Here is a 20,905-nt window from a genome sequence, read left to right on the forward strand (position 1 = left end):
TTATTTTGAGATCATCTCCTTCCTATCTTTTTAGAGATAAAATTTCTGTCAGATGATCCTGATTCTAGGATTTATTTTTAATGAATCAATGGGACAAAGTAAAAATTGAGAAATCTATGTCAGTCCCAATTTTTATTTATGTGATTTTTTTTCTTTATGTGATTGCAAAAATACAAAGCAAAACTGTGAAAACCGCTGCTTTAAACCTTGTAATATTTTCAGCACAATGACAGCTAATATATTTTCATATATTTCCCAATTCGCCCTCCCGTAGCCTAGAAGTGGGGGAACTCGCCACGGCAGAACTGTTTGCTTGGGTCTTAAAAGCATTGGTCGTCTAACAGTCAAGTGTTTTGCTGACAAAATAATTTTTCCTTTTGAAGCAAGCATTTGGTCCTTAAAATAACTACAGAAAGAACACCTTCTGCACTTTTAAAACATTTTACTCTGAAGACATGCCATGGAGACATGACCATGGGGAGAAACTTTTTGTGCTGGAAAACTGAATTCCATCACTGTGAATATTTTAGCAGCTTTCACAGTTTCTGCGGTTTGCTTTCATGACCCCAAAAGCATATATCTCCACATGTTATAACATCAAGGATCTCTCCTGAAGCTTTGTAAACTTAGCTAGAATGAACCTCCATGTGCCAGGCGATGTACATACAGTACACCAGGAATAGGGAGTCATAATAACCGTGATAGTATCTCACTTTTATCGAACATTTGCCATGTGGCAGACAGTGTGCTAAAATGCTTTATTTGCATTATCGTGCTTGATTCTCATAAACACTCAAGGAGAAAGATAGCGTTATTACAGCCTCTTTGCAGGTGAGGAAACTGTTGCAGGGAAATTCAATCACTTGCCCAAGGTCACAAGCCCTGCGAGTGGTAAGGCCACCAACCCCTAGGAGCTTGTCTACCCCTTTACCTGAGCTCCCAAGTGCTGTGCTAAACTGCCTGCCTCCTATGGATGCATCATCTACAAAAAAGCTCTGCTTTCAAGGTGATTATAATCTAAATTAGAAGAACGAGGCACAGGGGAAAAAGGCATTATGTAGAACAGAATGATGTAATTCCAAAAAACATACTGTGGGATTGTAGAGGAAAGAGTGATTAATTATGATCTACCCAGGGAAGGCTTTTTGGAGGTGGCCTTAGGCTAGGTGAGAACAAAATAGGGCATCAGCAATTATCTAGAGAATTAGGTCACTGTGGGTGCCAAAGTGGATGATTTCAAGCTAAAAAAGACTGAACTTTATGCTCTGAATAGTTCAGGATCGGCTGCCCACACGGCTGGAATCTGTCGGATTTTTGCCAACTCTCCTTTTCTCCATGTGACTTGTAGCCCTGGCTTAGATGAGCTTCCTGTTCCACTTGGGGGAGGGTACGGGATGGCACTCCTACAGCAGGGAGTGTCGGAGAAGTGGAGGAAGCCCACCTTGAGTCAGGAGCTCTGGGTCCAATCTAGACTCTGCTTCCACAGCTGGTTGCTCCAGGGAAATCACATCCCTCTCTGGGCTCAGTTTTCTCTACTACAAAATGTATACACTGAAGTTAAAATGGTCTCTAAGGGCCATTCAAAGTCCAGTGTCTCTAATTTTGGAACAGAGAAGAAGGAATGAGAGGAGAGGAGGGAAGAAGCTAGAAGATTCAGCATGTTGGGACTGCATGGCTTTATGGTTTTGCTCCTAGATATGTCCCACCAGGGGAGCTTCCTGCAAACGAAGCTGCCTTCCTTTTCTATCTATGATAGTCCACACCTACCCCCTCTAATCTACGTGGCATAGGAGGAAGATCCCAGACCTTAGAGTTAGAGAATCCTGGATTGAAATCCTGACCGTGCCCTCATTACAGAGGTGACTTTGAACAGGTCTGTACTTTTGTTTCTACAACTATAAAGTAATAGGTTCTAACACTATAAGCTCTAATTCATAGAATCTAATTCTAATAACATAGAATCTGTTACCATAAAATCTAATTCTAATAGCATAGGTTTGTTGCTAACATTAAAGGTGATACCAGCTGAAAAGTGCCAAGAACAGTGACTGAAAGCTCACAGATTTCAATAAATGGGCACCATTACTATTATGATACTTATTTTTCTAAAATACAAGTTGTATGCACCACTCCTCTCCTCACTGACCTACAGTAGTTACTGGTTGCTTGTTGGACTTCTTGAACCAGACTTGAGCAGGCAAGGAGAATTTTATCATGGAATAGATTCCACTAGAAGGTGGTGTCCACAATGTTTAACCACCATAGCATCTGCTATGCGTAGTAACAGGCTTGGGCCTCTGGTAAACCATTTTCGAAGCACGTGCATTGGCCTTGCTACATTCCATTGTCCTAAGTTAGAGAGATGAGAGTAGGATTATGTTTGAAATATGTTCCTTGTCCCAGTAGCTTTCAAGATCAAGAGTTAAACTTAATATAGTCTCTTCTCTTTACTCTCTTAAATGATAGTCAACATCCTGTGTGAGTATGTGTGTGTGTTTAAAATTTTTGTCTAAATTGATCTTTGTTTTATGATTCCTCTTTTAAAAAAAAATCCGTAAGTTCAGTTAAATGAACATTACTCAGAATTATTATGTTCTAGACACTGCTGGGTGTTGGGGGGGAGGACAAATGAATGCAGAGATAGATAAAATAGTCTCTGAGCTGTTCTCTGTCTAGTGGGAAAGAGGGATAGAGATAAACATGGGGAAAAAATTAAAACAACATAAAGGTCATTCAAAATTGTATTAAAAGTATATGGTGTGTTTATTTATTAAATACCTACTGTAGGTCAGAATATAAGGCTGGGATATAAGAATATATAAAACACATTCCAAATCACATAGGCACTTACAAGATATAACAACTACAAGATATAGTTCAGAAGAGGTGTTGGATGGGAATAGTGTCTACTAGAAAGTAAACTCCACGAGGGTGGGGACCTTATCTATCTTGTTCTTTAATGCATTTTCAGCACTAAGACAGTACCTGGCACATATTAGGTACCCACTAAACATTTATTTAATGAGTTATGAGGACATTATAAAGTTTTACATTTAATCAGTAATTTAACATAGAATTTAATTCCCAGTGAAAATGAGATTATTTTTAGGAGGCAAATGAAGGGAAATGAACTAATTACTGTTTCAGAAGATGTGTCATTCAATAAGTGACAGAACATAGGCAAGTTTGGGTTTCTCGCTAATTTCTCTGATTGAATGAATTGTTCCAGACATGTGTAACTCCAATTCAGGAGCCAGAATTACTGGATTGATTTTCAATCAGTCTTGTATCAGTTGTGGCTGAAGATCTAGAAAACTTTCTGAGCTGACCTGCCCAAGTGATCTTTAATATCTGTAGAGGAATTTAGGTGCTTGGTCTTGGTATGGTTTAAGTGCCTAATTTTATTAGTTCTTTTAAAATTGCCAATAGCCACAACTACTGGAGCTCCACAAGAATTGGACGAGGTTTTGACAATCTTTGAAACCACCCGAGCATGTGGTATGCCAGTGTGAAGCACCAAGCTTACATCCACCACCACATGCTTTTAAAATAACTCCAGCCTATTCTTTGAGAGTTGTATATTCTTGTTTTTTCCCCCCCCACCCCTAAACTAGATTGAATATAGGTTCAGTCTGAAAGGACTCCCGGACCTTCTCTGCTGGCAAGGCAGAGTGTCACTTAGCACTACCCTGGCCAGTCTGTGGGCCTGTTGACCTTGGCAAAGTTGAGCTGGGAGGAGCCCCTAGTGCCAAGAATGGAGGAACCAGTGTTGCATGCCACCCTGCCCAAACCTCTCTAACATTTCCGTGGGCGTGGAGCCAACTCTTCTCCTGGGTTTCATCTCACTGTTTGTAAGAATACAAAGGAACACTGAACCTTCCAGTTAATTCAACACCCCGCCCCCACCTCCCCCTTCCTGGAGAGGATAACAGTTCTGTTGACCATTATAATGCATTTTCTGTCTCCCAGAAATCCACATAGTCATTAATTTCTGCTGCTGACATCAGGAAAGAGGATTATGTGTGTGTCTGAAACTGTTCCCAAAGTGCTCATTAGTCATAGATAATTGAAAAACTGGTAGAGGGAGATTTGGTGTAATAGGAGCCCCCGCCTGTGAAGAGGGACTGCAACCACCAGATAATTGTAGATTCCAGCTTTTGACCGCTCAGGCTGAATCTGCCCATCCAAATGGGAATTCAGTGGACGTGAGCCCGAGAGTGCTCAGGGTGATTGCTTTTGTACCTCTCAAGGTAAGGATGTGTAGCAGGGACAGAGGCCAGCCAGATCACAGAAATAGGTGAATTGCCTTCTGTTCTCTTTCCTGCCTTCAGCCTGAGGAGCAGGATTTGGAAAAGATGCATTGATTTTGTTTTTATTTCAGCTTAAGATAGTTTGGTTTGATCACAAAAGAAATACAAAGACTTGCTATAAAAGAAGCCCAAGTAGTAGAGAAGGGTATCCTACACTGGACCCAATCCCTGCTGTAACAAAATTCTGTGTATTTTTCTAGAATTTTTCTAGAAGTTTATGTGCTTCCTTTAAAAAAAAAATCACACATGTGATCATACTCTGAATACTATTCTGTATCTTTTCATTTTCCCTTAATTTATACTGGACTTTATTCCAAACCCATACCTTAATTCAGCCTCATGCATTGTAATGACTGTGTGGGGTTCTGCTGAATAGAGGTACCCTAACTTACTCTGGCCAGATTTAAGGGGGAAGCACCTTTAAAAATATTACAGGAGAAATGTATGTTCAAAGTAGAACAATTAGAAATTATAGGTTACTGAAAAGCAAAAAAAATCACCCATAATTTCTCTACCCAGAGAAAACCTATTTTCTGTATTTTTTAAGCCCCTAGGAAAGTATTTTTAGAAGTCATCCATCTACCTTCTCTGTTGTTCTTAAAAAATAAAAGTGAAAGCGTACTTTACATAATGTTTTGCAACCTGCATTTTTCAGTTGGCTTGTTTTAAAGATAAAAACTATTTCCCATTCTTCCTTTCTTCACACTGCAGGTTTATCTTCTTCTTCTTCTTCTTTTTTTTTTTTTGGTGTATCTTCTTAAAAACCAATCTGAGCACTCACAGCTGTGCCACCACGGGCAGGTCCTCATTGCCTGGCCATGCCTGAGGTCCCCGGCTGCCTCTCTTGTCCAGTTGGCTCCTCTCAGTGCCCTTTTCGCTAACATCTTGAACGCCCCAAACATACCATGCCCTTCAGGGGTCCTTGCGGTGACCCTACTTTTGCATCTACTGTCATCCATTTCCCCAGAGTGTGCAAGCACGGACACCAGCAATTCCCCACTGTTGTTCCGCACCCACTGTCACCTTCAGCTTGAAGATTCCACTCACTCTCCTGGCCAACCTCAGTTCTCTGGGAACACCACCCACATTTCATCTTTCTAGCATCTTCTACAGGGTTCTAAGGGTCTTAGAGGGTTTTCCATCATCTCTGTCCCAGACCACAGTGTGAGCCTTTTGAGGTCCAAGGTGCCTCTTTCACATATACCCCAGCACCTAGACCTTGGCACATGGCAGATGGAAATCCAAGTGGGCCATCATTAGTGCCACTGTTACTGAGATGTTTGTTAGAATGTTTGAATGGGCGGCCGAATGAAGTCTAGAAGAAACTGCAGATGGTAAGACAGTAAAGTCTTGATTAAATCTGAGAAGAGCAATGCTGTGAATAATATGATTTTTTGGTGATAGAAAAGCCAAACAAGGATTAGGTTATGAAAAGTTGTCAAGGGGCACTAATGCTTGCCTCTGCCAGCTCTCGTCCCCTCAGTGCACCTCTGGCTGATAAACATAAAATGTGATTTTGAAGGGGTGATTTCTCAGGGGTTCTCACCTATTTCTACCACCTATTTCTACTATCCTCTCTCATGCCAAGCTGTTTCCTTTTGGTCTCTAGATAAACAAAGCTCCTTCCTGCTCGGGGCCCAAATAGACTATTCTTGAAGGCTGTGGTTCCAACTGAAAGATGGGATGTTTATCTTCGTGTATATTTATTTTCATTCCTAGACCACTGGACTGAGGAGAAGGCTGGCTCACTGCCCTAGGTTAGGTTTTCCGGAAGCAGGGTCTGAGATAGGTTTGGGGGTACAAGATGTTTGTTTCAGGCATAAAAGGAAGGAGGAGGGAGTAGGACTGGGTGGAGAACAAGTTGAACCATGATGCTGTCCTGCGACACCTTGGCCAACCCAGCAGAGTGCTCTGGACTGAGTGGTGTCCAGCAGAGCCCTCTGCCCACCGCTTTGCTGAGTCACCAGGTGCAGGGCGTGGCCTTGGCAAGGCGGCCTCTGCAGCTGGGGCAGGCCCTGCAGGAGCTGGCAGCTGGAGGCTCACTCTGTCCTTTATGGGAGAATCTGGGCCATGGCGTCTCTGTCTCTGCCATCCTCCCCATATCCAAGCAACCATTAGGACCTGTTATTCTTGCTCCACAAAATCTCCACGTCTGCCTCTGTTCCTACATTTCAGTTACTAATACCTTAATGAAGGGCCCTCACCTTTTCTCTCTTTGATGACCGAAATAGCTTCAGAGCTGTTTTCCCCATCCCCAGTCTGTCCTCTCCTATAATGCTGCCGGAAGGCACTTAAAAAAAAAAACAAAAACCACAGATCTAATCACCTTCCTCCCAGATTCCTGCTCCTTCAGTGGTTCACAGTGGTCTTCATGGTTAAGTTCGAGCGCCTGGGTGCACTGGGCCTGCCTTCCCTCCAGCCTCCTCTGTCCCCCACCCCCATCCCCACCCCAGTCCCTTCGAGACCCCCTTTCCCTTTTTTCTTGTCTTTGCTTAAGATGCTTCCTCTGCTGGGAAAGCTACCTGGTCACGCAGAGAATGATTAGATCCCAGATCCCCTGCCTGCATGCCCAGGACACTGTGCCTCACCCGGGTCTGCAGCCTCATGCTCTGAGCCCAGAGGACACAGAATCAGATTAAGCTCCTTTATCAGCTAAGGTTTCTTTCTAAATTACTACAGAGAAGACTTTGTAATCCTCCTTCTGTCTGGAACCTTTTTTATGAAAATTACACCTTTTATGTTTGTGGAGATTGGGGATGAAGGTGGAACAGAGTTTCCATTTTGACCTTCCTATGAAAATTAACCCTTTTTAAAAATATCTCATTTTAGTCGGCAACATTTGCAAATGGTCCTAGTTTTTAAAATACATAATACTTGTTCTGAAAATTATTCTCTCGATTCTTTCATTCATTCAGAACATATTTTTAAACAATATCTGCTTCAAAAGGTAATATAATGAAAAAGAGCACAGGTTTTGGTATTGGAGTAGAATCCACAGCTTGTCTCCAGCTCCTAAGCAGTGTAACTGTGGGGAATTTACTTTTTTCCTCTCAAAACCTCAGTTTTCTCATCTATCTGTAAAATGGGGACAGTACAGACACTCCTATACTCTTCTTAGAGAGTTATGATGAAAATGAAGTGAGAAAATGCATGGCATGTCCTTAGCACAGTCCCTGCACAAAAGTGCCCAGCAAATGGGAATCATGTCTCTCCTGTGCTGGATACTAGACATAGTGGCATAATTAAGCCATTGTCCAGAGCCAAGCTGTCCAGAGCCAAGGACACTGCTCTCTTCCAAGTGTCTGCTACCCTGGCATTCAAAACAAACTAGAGGTTTTCCTGCTTTCTACCCCATGGTTTGTATATCTTAACTTTATCCTCCAGACCAGCACTGTCCAATAGAAATACAATATGTAATTTTAAATTTTCCAGTAACCATGTTAAAGTTAAAAAAGTAGGTGAAAATAATTTTAATATATCTTATTTAACTTAATATACCCAAACTATCATTTTAACTTGTAATTGATGTAAAAATTATTAAGGAGATATTTACACTCATTTTTCCATACTAAATCTTTGACATCTGGTGCGTATTTTCCACTTAGCACCTCTCAAGTCAGACACTGGGTTTTCATTGGAAATACCTGATTTAGATTTCCTAATTAACATTGAAAAAGTAGATTTGTACATCCAAGTTGTTCCAAACATACTTATGTATTTTTCAGTAACTGAATTATCAGTTTTTAAATTGCAATTAAAATTCAATAAAATTAAATAAAGTGAAAAATTTAGCCCCTGCGTTACTCCAACCACATTTCAAGTGCTCAGTCCACATGTGGCTTAGTGGCTACCATACTGGACAGTGAAGCTGTAGAGCCACTGCAGTGGTTTCAGTCTTCGTCTTCTTGGCCAATTTTTTTCATATTTAAATATAGATAGAAACTCATTACTTAAAATGGATAAAAAATGATATTGTGGAGGTACTTGTTTCCATTTAGAGGAGGTTGGTTGAGCTGTTCACTCTCTGACTGCCCTCTCTCAACCTCCAACCTCACCTCTACCCACAGAGATCCTGAAGCACTTCTGCCCAGCCCTGGAGCTCCATGGAACAATTAACAAGTGGTGTCTTAGCACTGAGCAAATTGCTGACCATGCATTCAGAGTCCTGGAATCTTGGGGCCCAAAGGGATCTTAGCATGTACGTGGCTCAACCCCTATCCCCTCCCTGTGGTGCAGAAATACTTGTAATGGAATTCCTTGGGGGATGGGAGAGGGTTCAGGCTCTGTTAAACACGTGGCAGCAGATGGATCATTTCATTCTATTCTAACTTACATGGTTCTCTGTGCCCTTATCTCATCTTGCTAGCGAAGTTGGGGGCAAGGACTGCCTTTTACAGTGCCACAGTGCCCACACAAAGCAAGTCAATCAATTCATTCTTAACTGAAGGCCTGACTGATTGCAGAAATTCAAGGTCACTTGAAATATCAGGGTCACTGCATTGCACAACTCCAAAGAACATCATTTAAATTGTGTTTTGTGGTTGTGCAAGTAGTAACCTTGTAAAGTTTGCAAGGTTTGGACTGCACTGTCTTTTCCAGCTGAGAAAAACTTTTAACAAATTCTTTATTGGTGCAAAATACTTTACCTCCTTATCTTCTGATAGGAAGCAACTATAGGAGTAAATTTTCTCGACATCTTTAGGAAAATGTGTACATCAGGGAGTATGTGTGGCTGTCTGAACATGTGTGTGCACACATGTGTGTGTATAATGTGTGCTGGTAGAGCTGCTGTGTTGGGAAGCCCATTTGGAATAGTTCAGGCATCTTAACCTGGTCTTCAAGAGGCTACTGTGTTTATATTCTTTTTAGAATTTCCCACTAATAGAATCTTTCTCTGGTGTGAATGATGCCTTAGAGCTCCTGGCTTTGTAAAGCACCCCAGAGAATGACCCACAGGCACAGAGCACGCACACCTAAGTCGCCAAATAAACAAAGGGACTCTTCATGGTGGCATGCTTTGTATCTTTGCCAAGTTGAGAAAATGCAGAGGAGGGAGGAAGGAGCAAAGAAGTTCTCTTAAGAAAACCCTCTGTTTGCTTTTGTGTGTTTCAAACTGATGGGTGTTTGTTTTTCTCATGTCTATCCAGGAAACCAAGTGCTGTCTCCTGGAGCTTCTCTTGGAAATGGGCTCACACCAGAGGCAGCAAAAGACCTTGGCCTTCCTGCGGGGACTGCGGTGGCAGCCTCACTCATTGATGCCCACGCAGGAGGACTAGGTAATTCCTCATTCCATGTCTGTGGCCCACATTGTGTTCAAATGGAGGTGTCCCCAGAACCTAACACACCCCTTTTCTGTTTTCAAAGCAAAGGTCAAGGACTGGTGTTTCAAGATATAATAATGAAAAGCCTTTTACATTTAGGCATTTGGATAGAATTATAAAACTTTTCATCAAATATAGAATTTATTTATAGCTTTATTGATTTCTCTCTATATAATAATAGAAAAAAAATGATTTGAATAAACATCTGAATGATTCTTTGGTTTACTGAAAATTTGAAAAAGATACATTAATTTCTTACTGGTATATTTACCTATACTTTTTTCCTAATGGTACTCCAAAACTCCTGTAAGTTTAATGGATTTATTTTCATAATATATTTTGCTATGTACTATATCCAGTTCCTTGATTGTAGTCTTGATTTCATCTGTATAACTCTCGAACCTGTCATTCATGTATTCATTTATTCATCAGATACCCCTTGAGTACTTACCACATCTAGGCATGGTGCTTGGGGGCAGCGAATTTAAAATTTAAAACAAAAAAAAAAAGAAAACCAAAGACTCTTCCCCAAATTTTGGTGGGAAAGCACAATGAAACAAAGAATTACAATAAAGTTTGGTGAATATCCTCTTCTTCATCCTTATTGCAGTTTTTAGTTTTTTGGGTTTTTTTTTTTTTTTTTTTGGTAGTTGTTTTTGTTCTCAGTATCTCTCCCTTCAACTATAGCCATATGTTTTTTTCCTAGCCTTTCATTCTAACAGTGCTTTGTTTTAAACTATGGTTCATAGTTCATGAGGTCAATTTAGCAGGACATGAATGGAATGGAATAAAATCAAATAGGTAGAAAAGGTAAGAACTGCTCTGTGCAGCTGTGTTCTCGATTTATGTGCATGTACATGTGTATACTACGCCTTGATGACAATGAATTTTTTAACTGTGGATCATGATCAAAAACCTTAGAAGTATATTCTGGTTCCTACTTCATCCTACAGCCAGGAGTTATGTTTCAGATACTCGCATTGCTCATGCTTCCAGCACTGTGTCCATGCGTTTACACCTCCACGGCTCGGCAGGTGTGTCTCTGCCCAGAATGACTGGTCCTCCACTTCTCCAGCTGGCCAGCTTCTCCTCTAACCCAAAGATTCCTATCAGATTTCTCCTCTGCATAGCCTTCCATGGGATACTCAGGCATAATCAGAAATTCTCTAAATTGTTCTTCTTTCAGCAAACTACTTGAAGAAATTATCACATTGTGTTGTGATTTCTGATTTATCTGTTTGTCTTTTCCACTAGACTGTGAACTCCCTGAGGTCAGGGACATTATATTATTCATCTCATATCCCTCATGCCAAGCCCTGTGGCTGGTTCTTATAGGTGCTTGATAAGTTTATTCATTTAATAATGAATAAAGTTGCATTAAGGCAAGAATAAGGTGAAAGAAATGGCCTTAACCTGTAAAGGTTAATTTGTTTCCTTGTTCACCAGAATATTAAGCAGTGTCTTCTGCATAGTACATGGGCTTGCAGAAACAGGACAGCTCTCATCAATCTATGATGAACATGTCAGTCCTGTTCGTCTTTATGTTCCCAGGATGCAACACAGTGCTTGCGGATTAGTAAACAACTAATAATACATGTAGAATTGTTGAATGGTATGTAATGTAGTTCTGATTACAGGCAAGGGTGTTTTTCTCCAAACACTTTTCATTGTGATCAATGTGTGCTTTTGATTAGAATGCAATGATTTTGGTTTTTAAGTATAAGTACAGAGAGAGCTGGAAGTCTAGACAGACATGGAGTATTCTTATTTCCTAGCAATCCTGAGATTCTAGATCATATGTGAGGCCAGGGAAACTTTCTACATCATGCTTTTTCAATTATTCCTGGGGTGACAGTCTCAATCATCCACCCCCTCCCAGGTGACAAGCACTTGGCTGGGACCACCACATGCTGAAAGAAAGAGGGCTGTCCCTTGGGCAGCTGTAGGCGCTGTGGTTTCCTAAAGTTCCCTAAGGGATGTGCCAAAACACACCTTCTCACTTCTGACCAATACTCGCTGTACCCTACGAGAGGGGAGACTGCCAGATGACCCCTATCCTTTTCTTAAAGGGACAGGCTTATTGACAAAACTTTTATTCTTAGAAGCTTTGGCTTAGACCTTTTTTTCCCTTTAAAATTCAAATGCTCCCAAGTTAGTGCATTTTCCTATATTTTCCAAAAGTAAGTTTTTTAAGTGGAAAGATAGAATAAGGACCTCGGATTCCTTAAAGCCTGAGCTTAGGTGCCAGTAGTGGCCAGGAAGGGCACAGGAAGGGCTAGCTTCTCCTCTAACCTGAAGAACTATAGCAGATCCTTTCTTCTCTGCAGAGCCTTCCTTGGGACACTCAGACATGTTGAGAAAGTCTCTAAATTATTCTTCTTTCAACAAACTAGTACATTTTGATTCTCAGTATCTCTCACTTCAGCTATAGCCATATATTTTTTCCTAGCCTTTCATTCTAACAACATTTTGTTTTAAACTATGGTTGCTAATTCGTGAGATCAATTATGTACCCCCATCACATTAGAAGGACACAGGAAGGGCGTTCTCAGTGACTGTGGGACAGTAAAGACCTACTTAATAAAGACGTTGGCCAAGTTTTATCGTTATTATACACCTTCTTGTGCCTCCTTCTTTCCCCTTCACCTTACAGCCAATTCAGGAGTAGGATGTGTAGGAAAGAGAGGAAGCCTGGGAGCAAATGTTCCTGCTCATTTCCCAACCTGCTTATGCCCCTACCAAGATGTGGAGGAGAACAGAAGTCTGAAGGTCGTGAAAAGGTTACCCACTGGTCCAAGCACATTCTCTAAAGACATACATCAAGTTCATGCCCCCGTCAGTTATTGGTCTAGGCACTGGGGATTATCAGCAGTGAACAAATCAGACAAAGTCCCACTCATTTTGGAGAGAAAATTCTCATTGTTCTCTACTGGCCTGGCATGATTCTAGCTTAATAGTATTGATTTGGGACAGCTAATGCCCTGAGACATATTGTGATGCTGTGATAAGGGCACTCAACACAGAGTCTGAAGAGTGGATTTAAATTCCTGTTCTCCTACAAATACGAGGCCTCGCAGCACTCTAGTTTCCTATTCTGCGGTAAGAGACAGCAGTGCCCCCTCCCAGGACTGTTATGAGAACTAATGATGTAAATAATTCAAGCAGCTGGCAGAGTGTCTGGCACATAGGAGGCATCTCTCTTTGGTTTTCTTGCTCTGGAACCACAATGCCTAACATGAAGTAGGAGCTCCGTAAATGGAAGCTCTCTGAGTTCCTACCCTGGTAGGCAGCGTCCGTCAGAACTGTCTTCCTGTTGGCTAGGCAGTTGGAGAAGAACCGAGGCTTCTGGACTCCCTCTGCCTTCGCTGAATCTGCCCTAACTTTCCTCCTCCAGCTCTCTGTAACAGAATGCGGGACTCAGACCTTTAAGATTCCACATAGGTTGAAATCAGAAACAGCCTCAAGAACTCTGTGCTGAGAGATCCCTGAATGTCAAGGGAGAACCAGCATTGGAGTCAGAATTGGATGGTAGCCAGATGTCTCGCAAACAAACCCTGATGACTGTGGTCACTTCAGGTGCTGACCTGGTGTGACCTGCCTCGGACCCCACATTCTGACCAGCAGGAGGGGTCCTCACTCTGCTTTGGAGAAATACCTCTGGCCTCAGGAAAGCCTGGGAAGGGAGGATAAAGATCAAAGACACAAGTACAGCTCCACTCATGCTCTTTCCAGTTCTGGAAAACAGGAGGAGGGACTTTGTGGGAATAAAAATCAATAATAAAAGAACATTTTGTTCTTAAGGTGCTGGTTAGTAAGTTCTCCAGCAGACAGCCAGAAGATAGGAGTAGCTTTGTTTGCACTTTGTGGGGGTAGTTATGGCCAGGGCTCCTGCTGCTGATATTTTTCTAGCTTATAAAAATAACATTAACTTTGTTCCAGGTCTGTTCTTGGCTCCGGCACCCCAACTATCCTGAAAGGCAATAACAAGCTGATTTCTGTCTCAGGCCCCTCTCCTCCCAGTTGCTCTTATCTGTCAGACAAACTCCTGACTATCCATCAAATCTTCAATCCTGTGCCATCTCCTCTGGGAGTCCTCCCCTGACTCCTCAAGCTGACTTAAGCCTTCTTTCCCCTTTGTTCCCACCGTGTCTTGCACTTGCAGGTTCATGTGTACAACGCTGTCTCATCTACTAATCTGTAAACTCTTTTAGCACCTTGTTGTTTCATCCTCATATCCCAGTAGCCTGCATAGTTCTTTGCAAATGGAAGACTCTTACCACGTGTAAATTTAGTGAATAAGGGAATGAATGAATGGCATTCTCTCCAGGAGGAGTGAATACTACAACTGAGAGATATAGTAACCTCTCATACAGCAGGTATAGCTGGCTCAGTTCACTAGGAGCAAAAGTTTGTGTACTCCCTGAGCTGCTCTTAGATGTTTGGAAATCTCTGTCCTTCTTGCTCCCATCACATTAGCAGATTTTGGCTAAGAGCAAACTTTGTGCCTAGGTTTGACACCGCTCTTTGATTACTGATACTGGATTCTTTGCCAGATGTTGAATTGGCTTAAATTACTCATCTAGGCCAGATGTTGAATTGGTTTAAATTGCTCATCTGAGTTGCAGAGTCGAGCCAAAATGAGGATTTTGAATGTCTTTTCCTTTTTTAATGGCAGAAGAATTTATTTAGCCAGTCTTGCAGAAACGGTGTCTGGTCCATGCCGTCCTAGAACAAAACATAGTTTGTTCCAGTAAGCAGTAAAACATGCCAGTTTCTCATCTCACCATTATCAGTGTTCTAGAACAGAGAGTAGATACGCAACAACTTTAGATAACTTGATTATCGGGGAGTTTTTATTTGTAAGTAGTATATATACTAAATGTATTAATAGCATGTTTGACCAAGAAATATACTTAATTAGCGATAATCTCTTGCATTTGTAAACTTTATGAGCATATCTGTGTTCACTATAGAATTTACTCCTCATAGCAACTTTGTAGTGAAGTTAGGAAAGAAATGTGTACCCTCATTTTGCACATGGAACAACTGAGTCTCAAAGTGAGTGAGTTACAGACCCAAGAATAGATCTTCGTTATTTTATACTTTATTCTCAAAGCAACTTTATACACATGCTATTACTTTGTTCCATTTGTCAAATGAGACAATTGAGGCTCACAAGACTACCTAACTTTCCAAAAGTCACACTTAAGTGGTAGATGCATGATTTAAACCTACACCACCTGATTGCATAGCACTCGCTTATCACTGTGTTACAAGGAGTGACATATCTATTACAATGTGGTCCACTGTTCTCTTGAATTTGACCCTTAAAATTTCATGTGGGCAAGTAACAAATGTTGAAAAAGAAAAGTCTTTCAAAAATATTTATGAATGACCCGTTTTACTAGTTGAGGGGGATATATAGTGAATATGAAAGAAAAGTGGACTTACGGAAATTTGCAGTCTAGTAAAGAAAACAGACAAGTAAATAAACAATTACAATTATTTGTGCCATGTATGGACAGCTGTGGAAAAACATATAATGGACTCAAAATTGAGACTTGAAGAATGATAAAAAGGATTCTTAGAGAAAGTGATATCCAGTTAATGTAATGGCAAAATTTCCCACCCTGTTATTGCTTCTTGGCAAAGTGGAATTTATTTACTCATTGTAACTTTTGAACTTAAATTAGGCTTTATTTCTACCAATGAAATAATATTGTCAGCATCATTAATAAGAACAAATATTAGACCCACCACTATTGTTGGCACCTCGGCTGTTATAACCATTTGTTCCTTGCTTTCTATGTGCCACATGCTCTGCCTGATACTGCACTTACTTTACTCCTACTTCTCACAATAGTCCTACAAGGTAGAGGGTATTTCCTCACTCTGTACATGAAGGAATTGAAGGCAGAAAGAATAACAGGGTTCCACAATCATGTAACTTGTGTCATAGCAAGATTTGAACTTGAATCTGACTCCAAAGCTCACACTCTTTTTCTCTAGACCAGTGGTTCTTAACCAGAGGTGATTTTAACCCCCAGGGGACATTTGGCAGCAACTGGAGAATGTTTTATCACATCTGGGGAACGGGGAATGGTACTGGCATGTTGTGGGTAGAGGCCAGGGATGCCGCTCAACATCCTACAGTGCTCAGGCCAACCCCCTATGACAAAGAATTATCCAGCCTCAAATGTCAATAGCACAGAAGCTTAGAAACCTTCCTCTATCCAAATGTCAATAGCACAGAAGCTTAGAAACCCTCCTCTATCCCAAAACACCTCCAATGACATTATTTCCCTGCATCAATTCAGTTTATTACTGTAGAAGCTAAAAAGCAACCCAAAATAAGTGTTTTGCTAATGTATTAGTACTTTGTCAAAATATATTTGTGAAATTAAGTCTTCTGTAAAAGTAGTCATGAGTCAAGAAAATAGAAGTGGAGCCTGAGGAGTAGGGTGTGCAGGATGTCTTCCCCATTTGTCTTAGCGAGAGTCGAGCCTTGTGGGACCTCTGATCCTTCTTTTGACACATCGTACATATTCTGCCTCCTTTCCTTAGCTCCTCATCCATCAGCACTCAGTTACTTCCACTGTAGAAATTTCTCCAAATTTGTTCACACTTTTAGAACAACATCAATCAGAAACTCTGTGTTTCTGAAACAACATACCTATTTCAGTTTTCCCACCAAATCATGCCCACTTTTGTATGCCCATCGTCCGGCGTAGAACCCACATAGTTAGTCCCCAATAAATCACTGAATTCATTAATAATTAAGATAATAAATATGAGAGGATTTTGAAAAATCAAAAATAGGGATTACTAAATCTAGGTGAGGGAGCCTTTAAAAAATACAGATTCCTAGGCCCCCCCACCCTGCTGAGGATTCTCAGTCTTCGTGTCTGGGGTGGGGCCCGGGAATCTGGTTCTAAGTGTGGAAGTTGTCTCCTGGTACCCAGAGGAGACAGCCTGGGAGGACAGGTTGGCACTGAGGACTCGGGGGTCCACAGCAGTAGGGATGTGCAGCTGCCAAGTAGGCAAAGCAGGCCAAGGCAGAGCCATGCTGCACAGAGGCCAGGCCCAGGCTCAGCCAAGAGCTGGGGGCAGGAGGGAGCTTATCCACAAAGGGAGAGACGGTGGATGCAGAGGCAGGCGGTACAAGAGAAATGAGGAGAGGGGATTAGAAACCCAGATAAAGGAATCTGGAAGGAGAAAAGCTGTGCCAGTCCCTGAGCAGATAGAGCAAGGACAATTCCGGGAGTTCCTGGATATGAATCAGAAGGTGGGAGGAGCAATTTGTTAATGTGATTGCAAGTTTATTGTTTTAAATTGAGGTTTGGTTTAATGAGAAACCACCACTGCCTGAGACCCTGGCAGCTGCGTGAGCCGTGGCAGCCGCTCCTGTGTCGGAGGGGCAGAGGAGATACGTGGGGGAGGAATAACGTCAGGTTTCCTGTTCCCGGGCTCCAAGGCGTCCTTGGAGTGATGTGCTTCTCTGGACTGCGAAGGCCGGGCCTTAGCTAGGAGGCCAGGCTTTTACCCTATGAACAGAAAGCTGGGAGCAATCCAGGGCCCTGGGGCTATAGCCAGCTCCACTGTCTCCCTCCTTTTTAAGTCTGTGCCACAAAATTCAGTATATACAGCTGGAAAGCTGCCATGAAATCAGAACATTTTGAGTTTGATACACACACTCCTATTTGGATAATGAGGAATCATAGGCTTTAGAACTAAAAGGTTGCTCAAAGGTTTTCTATACCAAATTCTTCAATTTGCAGATGAGAAAACTGAGATCCCGAAAAATGGTAAGTCATCAAAGGTTACCCCAGCAAATTACTGTCAGAGTTGAATTTATAATTTGCACATCCTAATTCATTGTCCAGGACCCCTATCCCCACTATGCTATGCCATCCCCAAATCAGGAAAAAGGAATGACTCCTGAATATATTATTCCAGTCTTTACCTTATATCCCATTTAATGGCTACAGCCAATATCACGGGTGGCTATTAAATAGGTAAGTTAGTTTTCCTAAGCCATACATGGAGAGGTCTCTTTGTTTTGTTGTCACGATCCACACTAGGCTTCAAAGAGTCTCCCTCAAAGCTGGTACTAATAAAAACACCTGCTATTCAAGTTCCTTCCAAAGAGTTCAAAGCAGTTATTTTTATTTCACCTACCATTTATTGAACACCTACTCTGTGCCAATTTGCTAGGTACATTAATATTCACTATTGTCAGCTCACAGCCATGCTGTGAGCTACCATTATTTTCTGCATTTAACATACAAGGAATCAAGGTTTAATAACTTGCTCAAGGTGACATTTTAATAAATGATGATGTTGGGTTCTGGGTCCAAGTCTTTCTGACTGCAGGGCCTATGAGCTTTCCTCTACTTACCCCAGCCAGTATATTTCTAGTGTCTAGGTTATGTCTGTGCCTTTAGTTACCTTTACTTATGTTAGCCTATACTTAAACCAATGCATATTTGTATCTATAACAGAAGATAGAGCTTCTGTTTAACATTATTGTGGGTAAATATGTTTGTAGATGCATTCTATAAGTGAGAAAGTTGAAGCCCAGAGTGGGAAAGTGACTTTAATAAAGGATATTTGAAGTAGCACAGGAGGCTGAGTTCCATCAATTGTGGGTAATAAGGCCAGGCTTAATAAGACCAGCGTAGGAAAGGAATAGCTATTTTTGGCTGTGTAGTAGATAGATCAATAATATTGATGTTGATATTAATTTTGTTGAGTAATTTTGTTAATTAATACTGATACTAATCTCACTTGTGTAGTGACTTGTCATTTTCAAACCACCACTCCAGGAACAACGAAGGTATTTTTACCTCCCTTTAATGATTGAGAAAACTGACACTTCACAAGGTGAAGGGATTTTCCTAAAGTTACAGGACCAGGAAAGGTTGGATCCAAGGCTCAAGCCCTCTGTGTGCCCCTGCCATGTCTACACGTCTGCTTTGGGGCAGCCTTTGCATCTAACAATGAGACAAGTCCTGCCTGGGAAGTGGAGCAGAGTGTCTTGATCCATTGTGAGTTCCTGTGCCCAGATCCCCTGGTTTCAAGCAAATCTCTGACCATCTCATCAGCTCCAGAACCTTACCTGGTAGTCAGAGGGAACTTTTAGCCAGAAGGTTGTACTTACTCTCTCATGTATTCATTTATGGCTGAGAAAATGAGCTTCTGTTTTCCTTTGCTGAACTTGGGAACAAAAACAAAAAACACACAGAATAACCCAGCCTCATGTTCTGAAGCTGCCAACCACCTGTTAGGAGGACTTCCCACTCCAAGTTCAAAAGGTAGAACTGACTGCCGGAGAAGTGTCTGTTTGGGGGCCCAGAGTCTAAGATTGCACTTGCGTCACTGGCTGCAAGAGTAGGATCGGGTCCACTGTTTTTCATGGCACAGAAACTCAATGCATGGTGCTTCACATCCATCTGCTATTTCTGAGCACTAGTGTTTACTTTGGGCCTTGCACATTAGCAGCTGATGGTGGGAAAACGCACATCTTGAGTTATTGCCCTACAGCAGCCTCACGTCTAAACTGCTGGCTGCTTCCTTATTATCTCTCTGGTTCATTTTCTTGTTTTCAATTTTCTCTTAACTGTGCATTCATGTAAGTCATTGTAAAGAACAAAGAGAAATAATTTTTTAAATTTCCCCATACTAGGCAGTATAGATATGTGGAGAAACTAAAAAGGAAAATTTCCTGGAAAATAGAATAATCAAAATCCCTGGTTATATCATTCAACAGCACCTCCCCCACCCCACCTTTCTATAACTCCAGTGTTTATCTGTGCTCTGTACTACCACTCTGATGTAAGAATTTGGCTCTCTGAAGACAGTTAAAATTTAAAACGCAGCTCAATAGTTAAGAACACATAATTGATTCAAATTGTGGTTCCTCTGGCTGGCTGTGTGCCCCTGGGAAGTCACCTGATGCTCCATGCCTCATTTTCCCCATCTGTGAAATGGAAATAATAGTACCTATCTCAAAATGAGCTTATATCTGTAAAGCACTTAGAAAAATGCCTGGCCATCTATGTTAGTTTAGCTATGATTAATGTGATTTTAATAGATTTAAATTGTGAATTATAGCAGTGAGCAAGAGAAATTCTAAGGTTCTTTTCTTCATTTAATAAATAGATGATGTCTTCCTTCTATATGTCAGGCATTAATATAGGTGTGTTAGATATAATGGTAAACAAAGCCAAGTTCCTACTTTCATAGAGCTTCTATCCTCCTGGGAGAGTTCATAAACTCCCATACAAACATATATGTATATGTGTATGTAGGTATATGTGTATTGTATGTGTGCATAACTATATGTATCTGTATATGGGTGCACATGTATCATGTCTTCCTATGCATGTGTTTATATATGCATGGATATGGTGTTTATGCATGTGTATGTGTATGCATGTGTATGATTGCAGATATATATGGGATGTATGTATTTGTGTATATGCATGTGCATCCATGCATTTATATGTGAATTCATGTGTACAGGTATAGATATTGTGCATTTGCATGTGTATGCATGCACCTATATATGTGTGTTTATATTTTTGTGTGTCTGATGTATATGTTTATATTCGTGATTTGTCTGTTTATGTATGTGTGTATTTTTATATGTATGTATACATGTGTCCACATGCATATATATTTGCATGTCTCTGTGTGTGTGTTTGTGTGTGTGTGTGTGTATATGAGAGGACTTCAAGTAGTTGGTAGAAAATGGAATTAAAAGGTAAAATAAAAAATATAAACTTTATTTCTCAATATAAGCTCCGTCAAGGTCAAGACACTTTTGTAGGCAATGACACCAGCCATTTAATCCATCCCTAAAGAACTGAGGGTCCTGGGAATTTAACCATGTCAATACAGTCTTTTTTATATTATTAACTGAAGAAAAATGGATGTCCTTTACAGATTTTTTTTAAGATTAGGAAACAAAAAGAAGTCAGAAGTAGTCAAATCAGGACTGTAAGGTGGATGCCTGATGACTTCCCATGGAAACTCTCACAGAAGTGCCCTTGTTTGATAAGAGGAATGAGCAGGAGCATTGTTGTGGTGGAAGACTCTCTGGTGAAGCTTTTCTGGGCATTTTTCTGCCAATGCTTTGCTTCCTTTCTCAAAACACTCTCATGCTAAGATGTTATTATTCTTTGGCCCACCAGAAAGTCAACAAGCAAAATGCCTGAAACATCCAAAAAACTGTTGCCATGACCTTTGCACTTTTGCTTTGACTGTACCACT

At 41.1% G+C, this 20,905-nt stretch overlaps 1 protein-coding gene across 10 annotated transcripts in view; it reads left to right on the forward strand.

Annotated features, from left to right (window-relative positions):
* The window catches only part of FGGY (FGGY carbohydrate kinase domain containing), a 387,509-nt gene that overhangs the window by 174,480 nt on the left and 192,124 nt on the right, over positions 1-20,905 (forward strand). For all 10 annotated transcript variants that reach the window (XR_011234566.1, XM_069480070.1, XM_069480063.1 and 7 more), the window contains one exon: positions 9,458-9,586. Coding sequence is in view for 9 of the 10 variants with exons in the window: in XM_069480070.1 (XP_069336171.1) it covers positions 9,458-9,586 (129 nt within the window). In the remaining variant the exon portion in view is untranslated. The remainder of the gene's footprint in view (positions 1-9,457; positions 9,587-20,905) is intronic.

This window comes from Eulemur rufifrons, chromosome 8, assembly GCF_041146395.1.
Source record: "Eulemur rufifrons isolate Redbay chromosome 8, OSU_ERuf_1, whole genome shotgun sequence".
In the NCBI taxonomy this organism is placed as follows: Eukaryota; Metazoa; Chordata; class Mammalia; order Primates; family Lemuridae; genus Eulemur; species Eulemur rufifrons.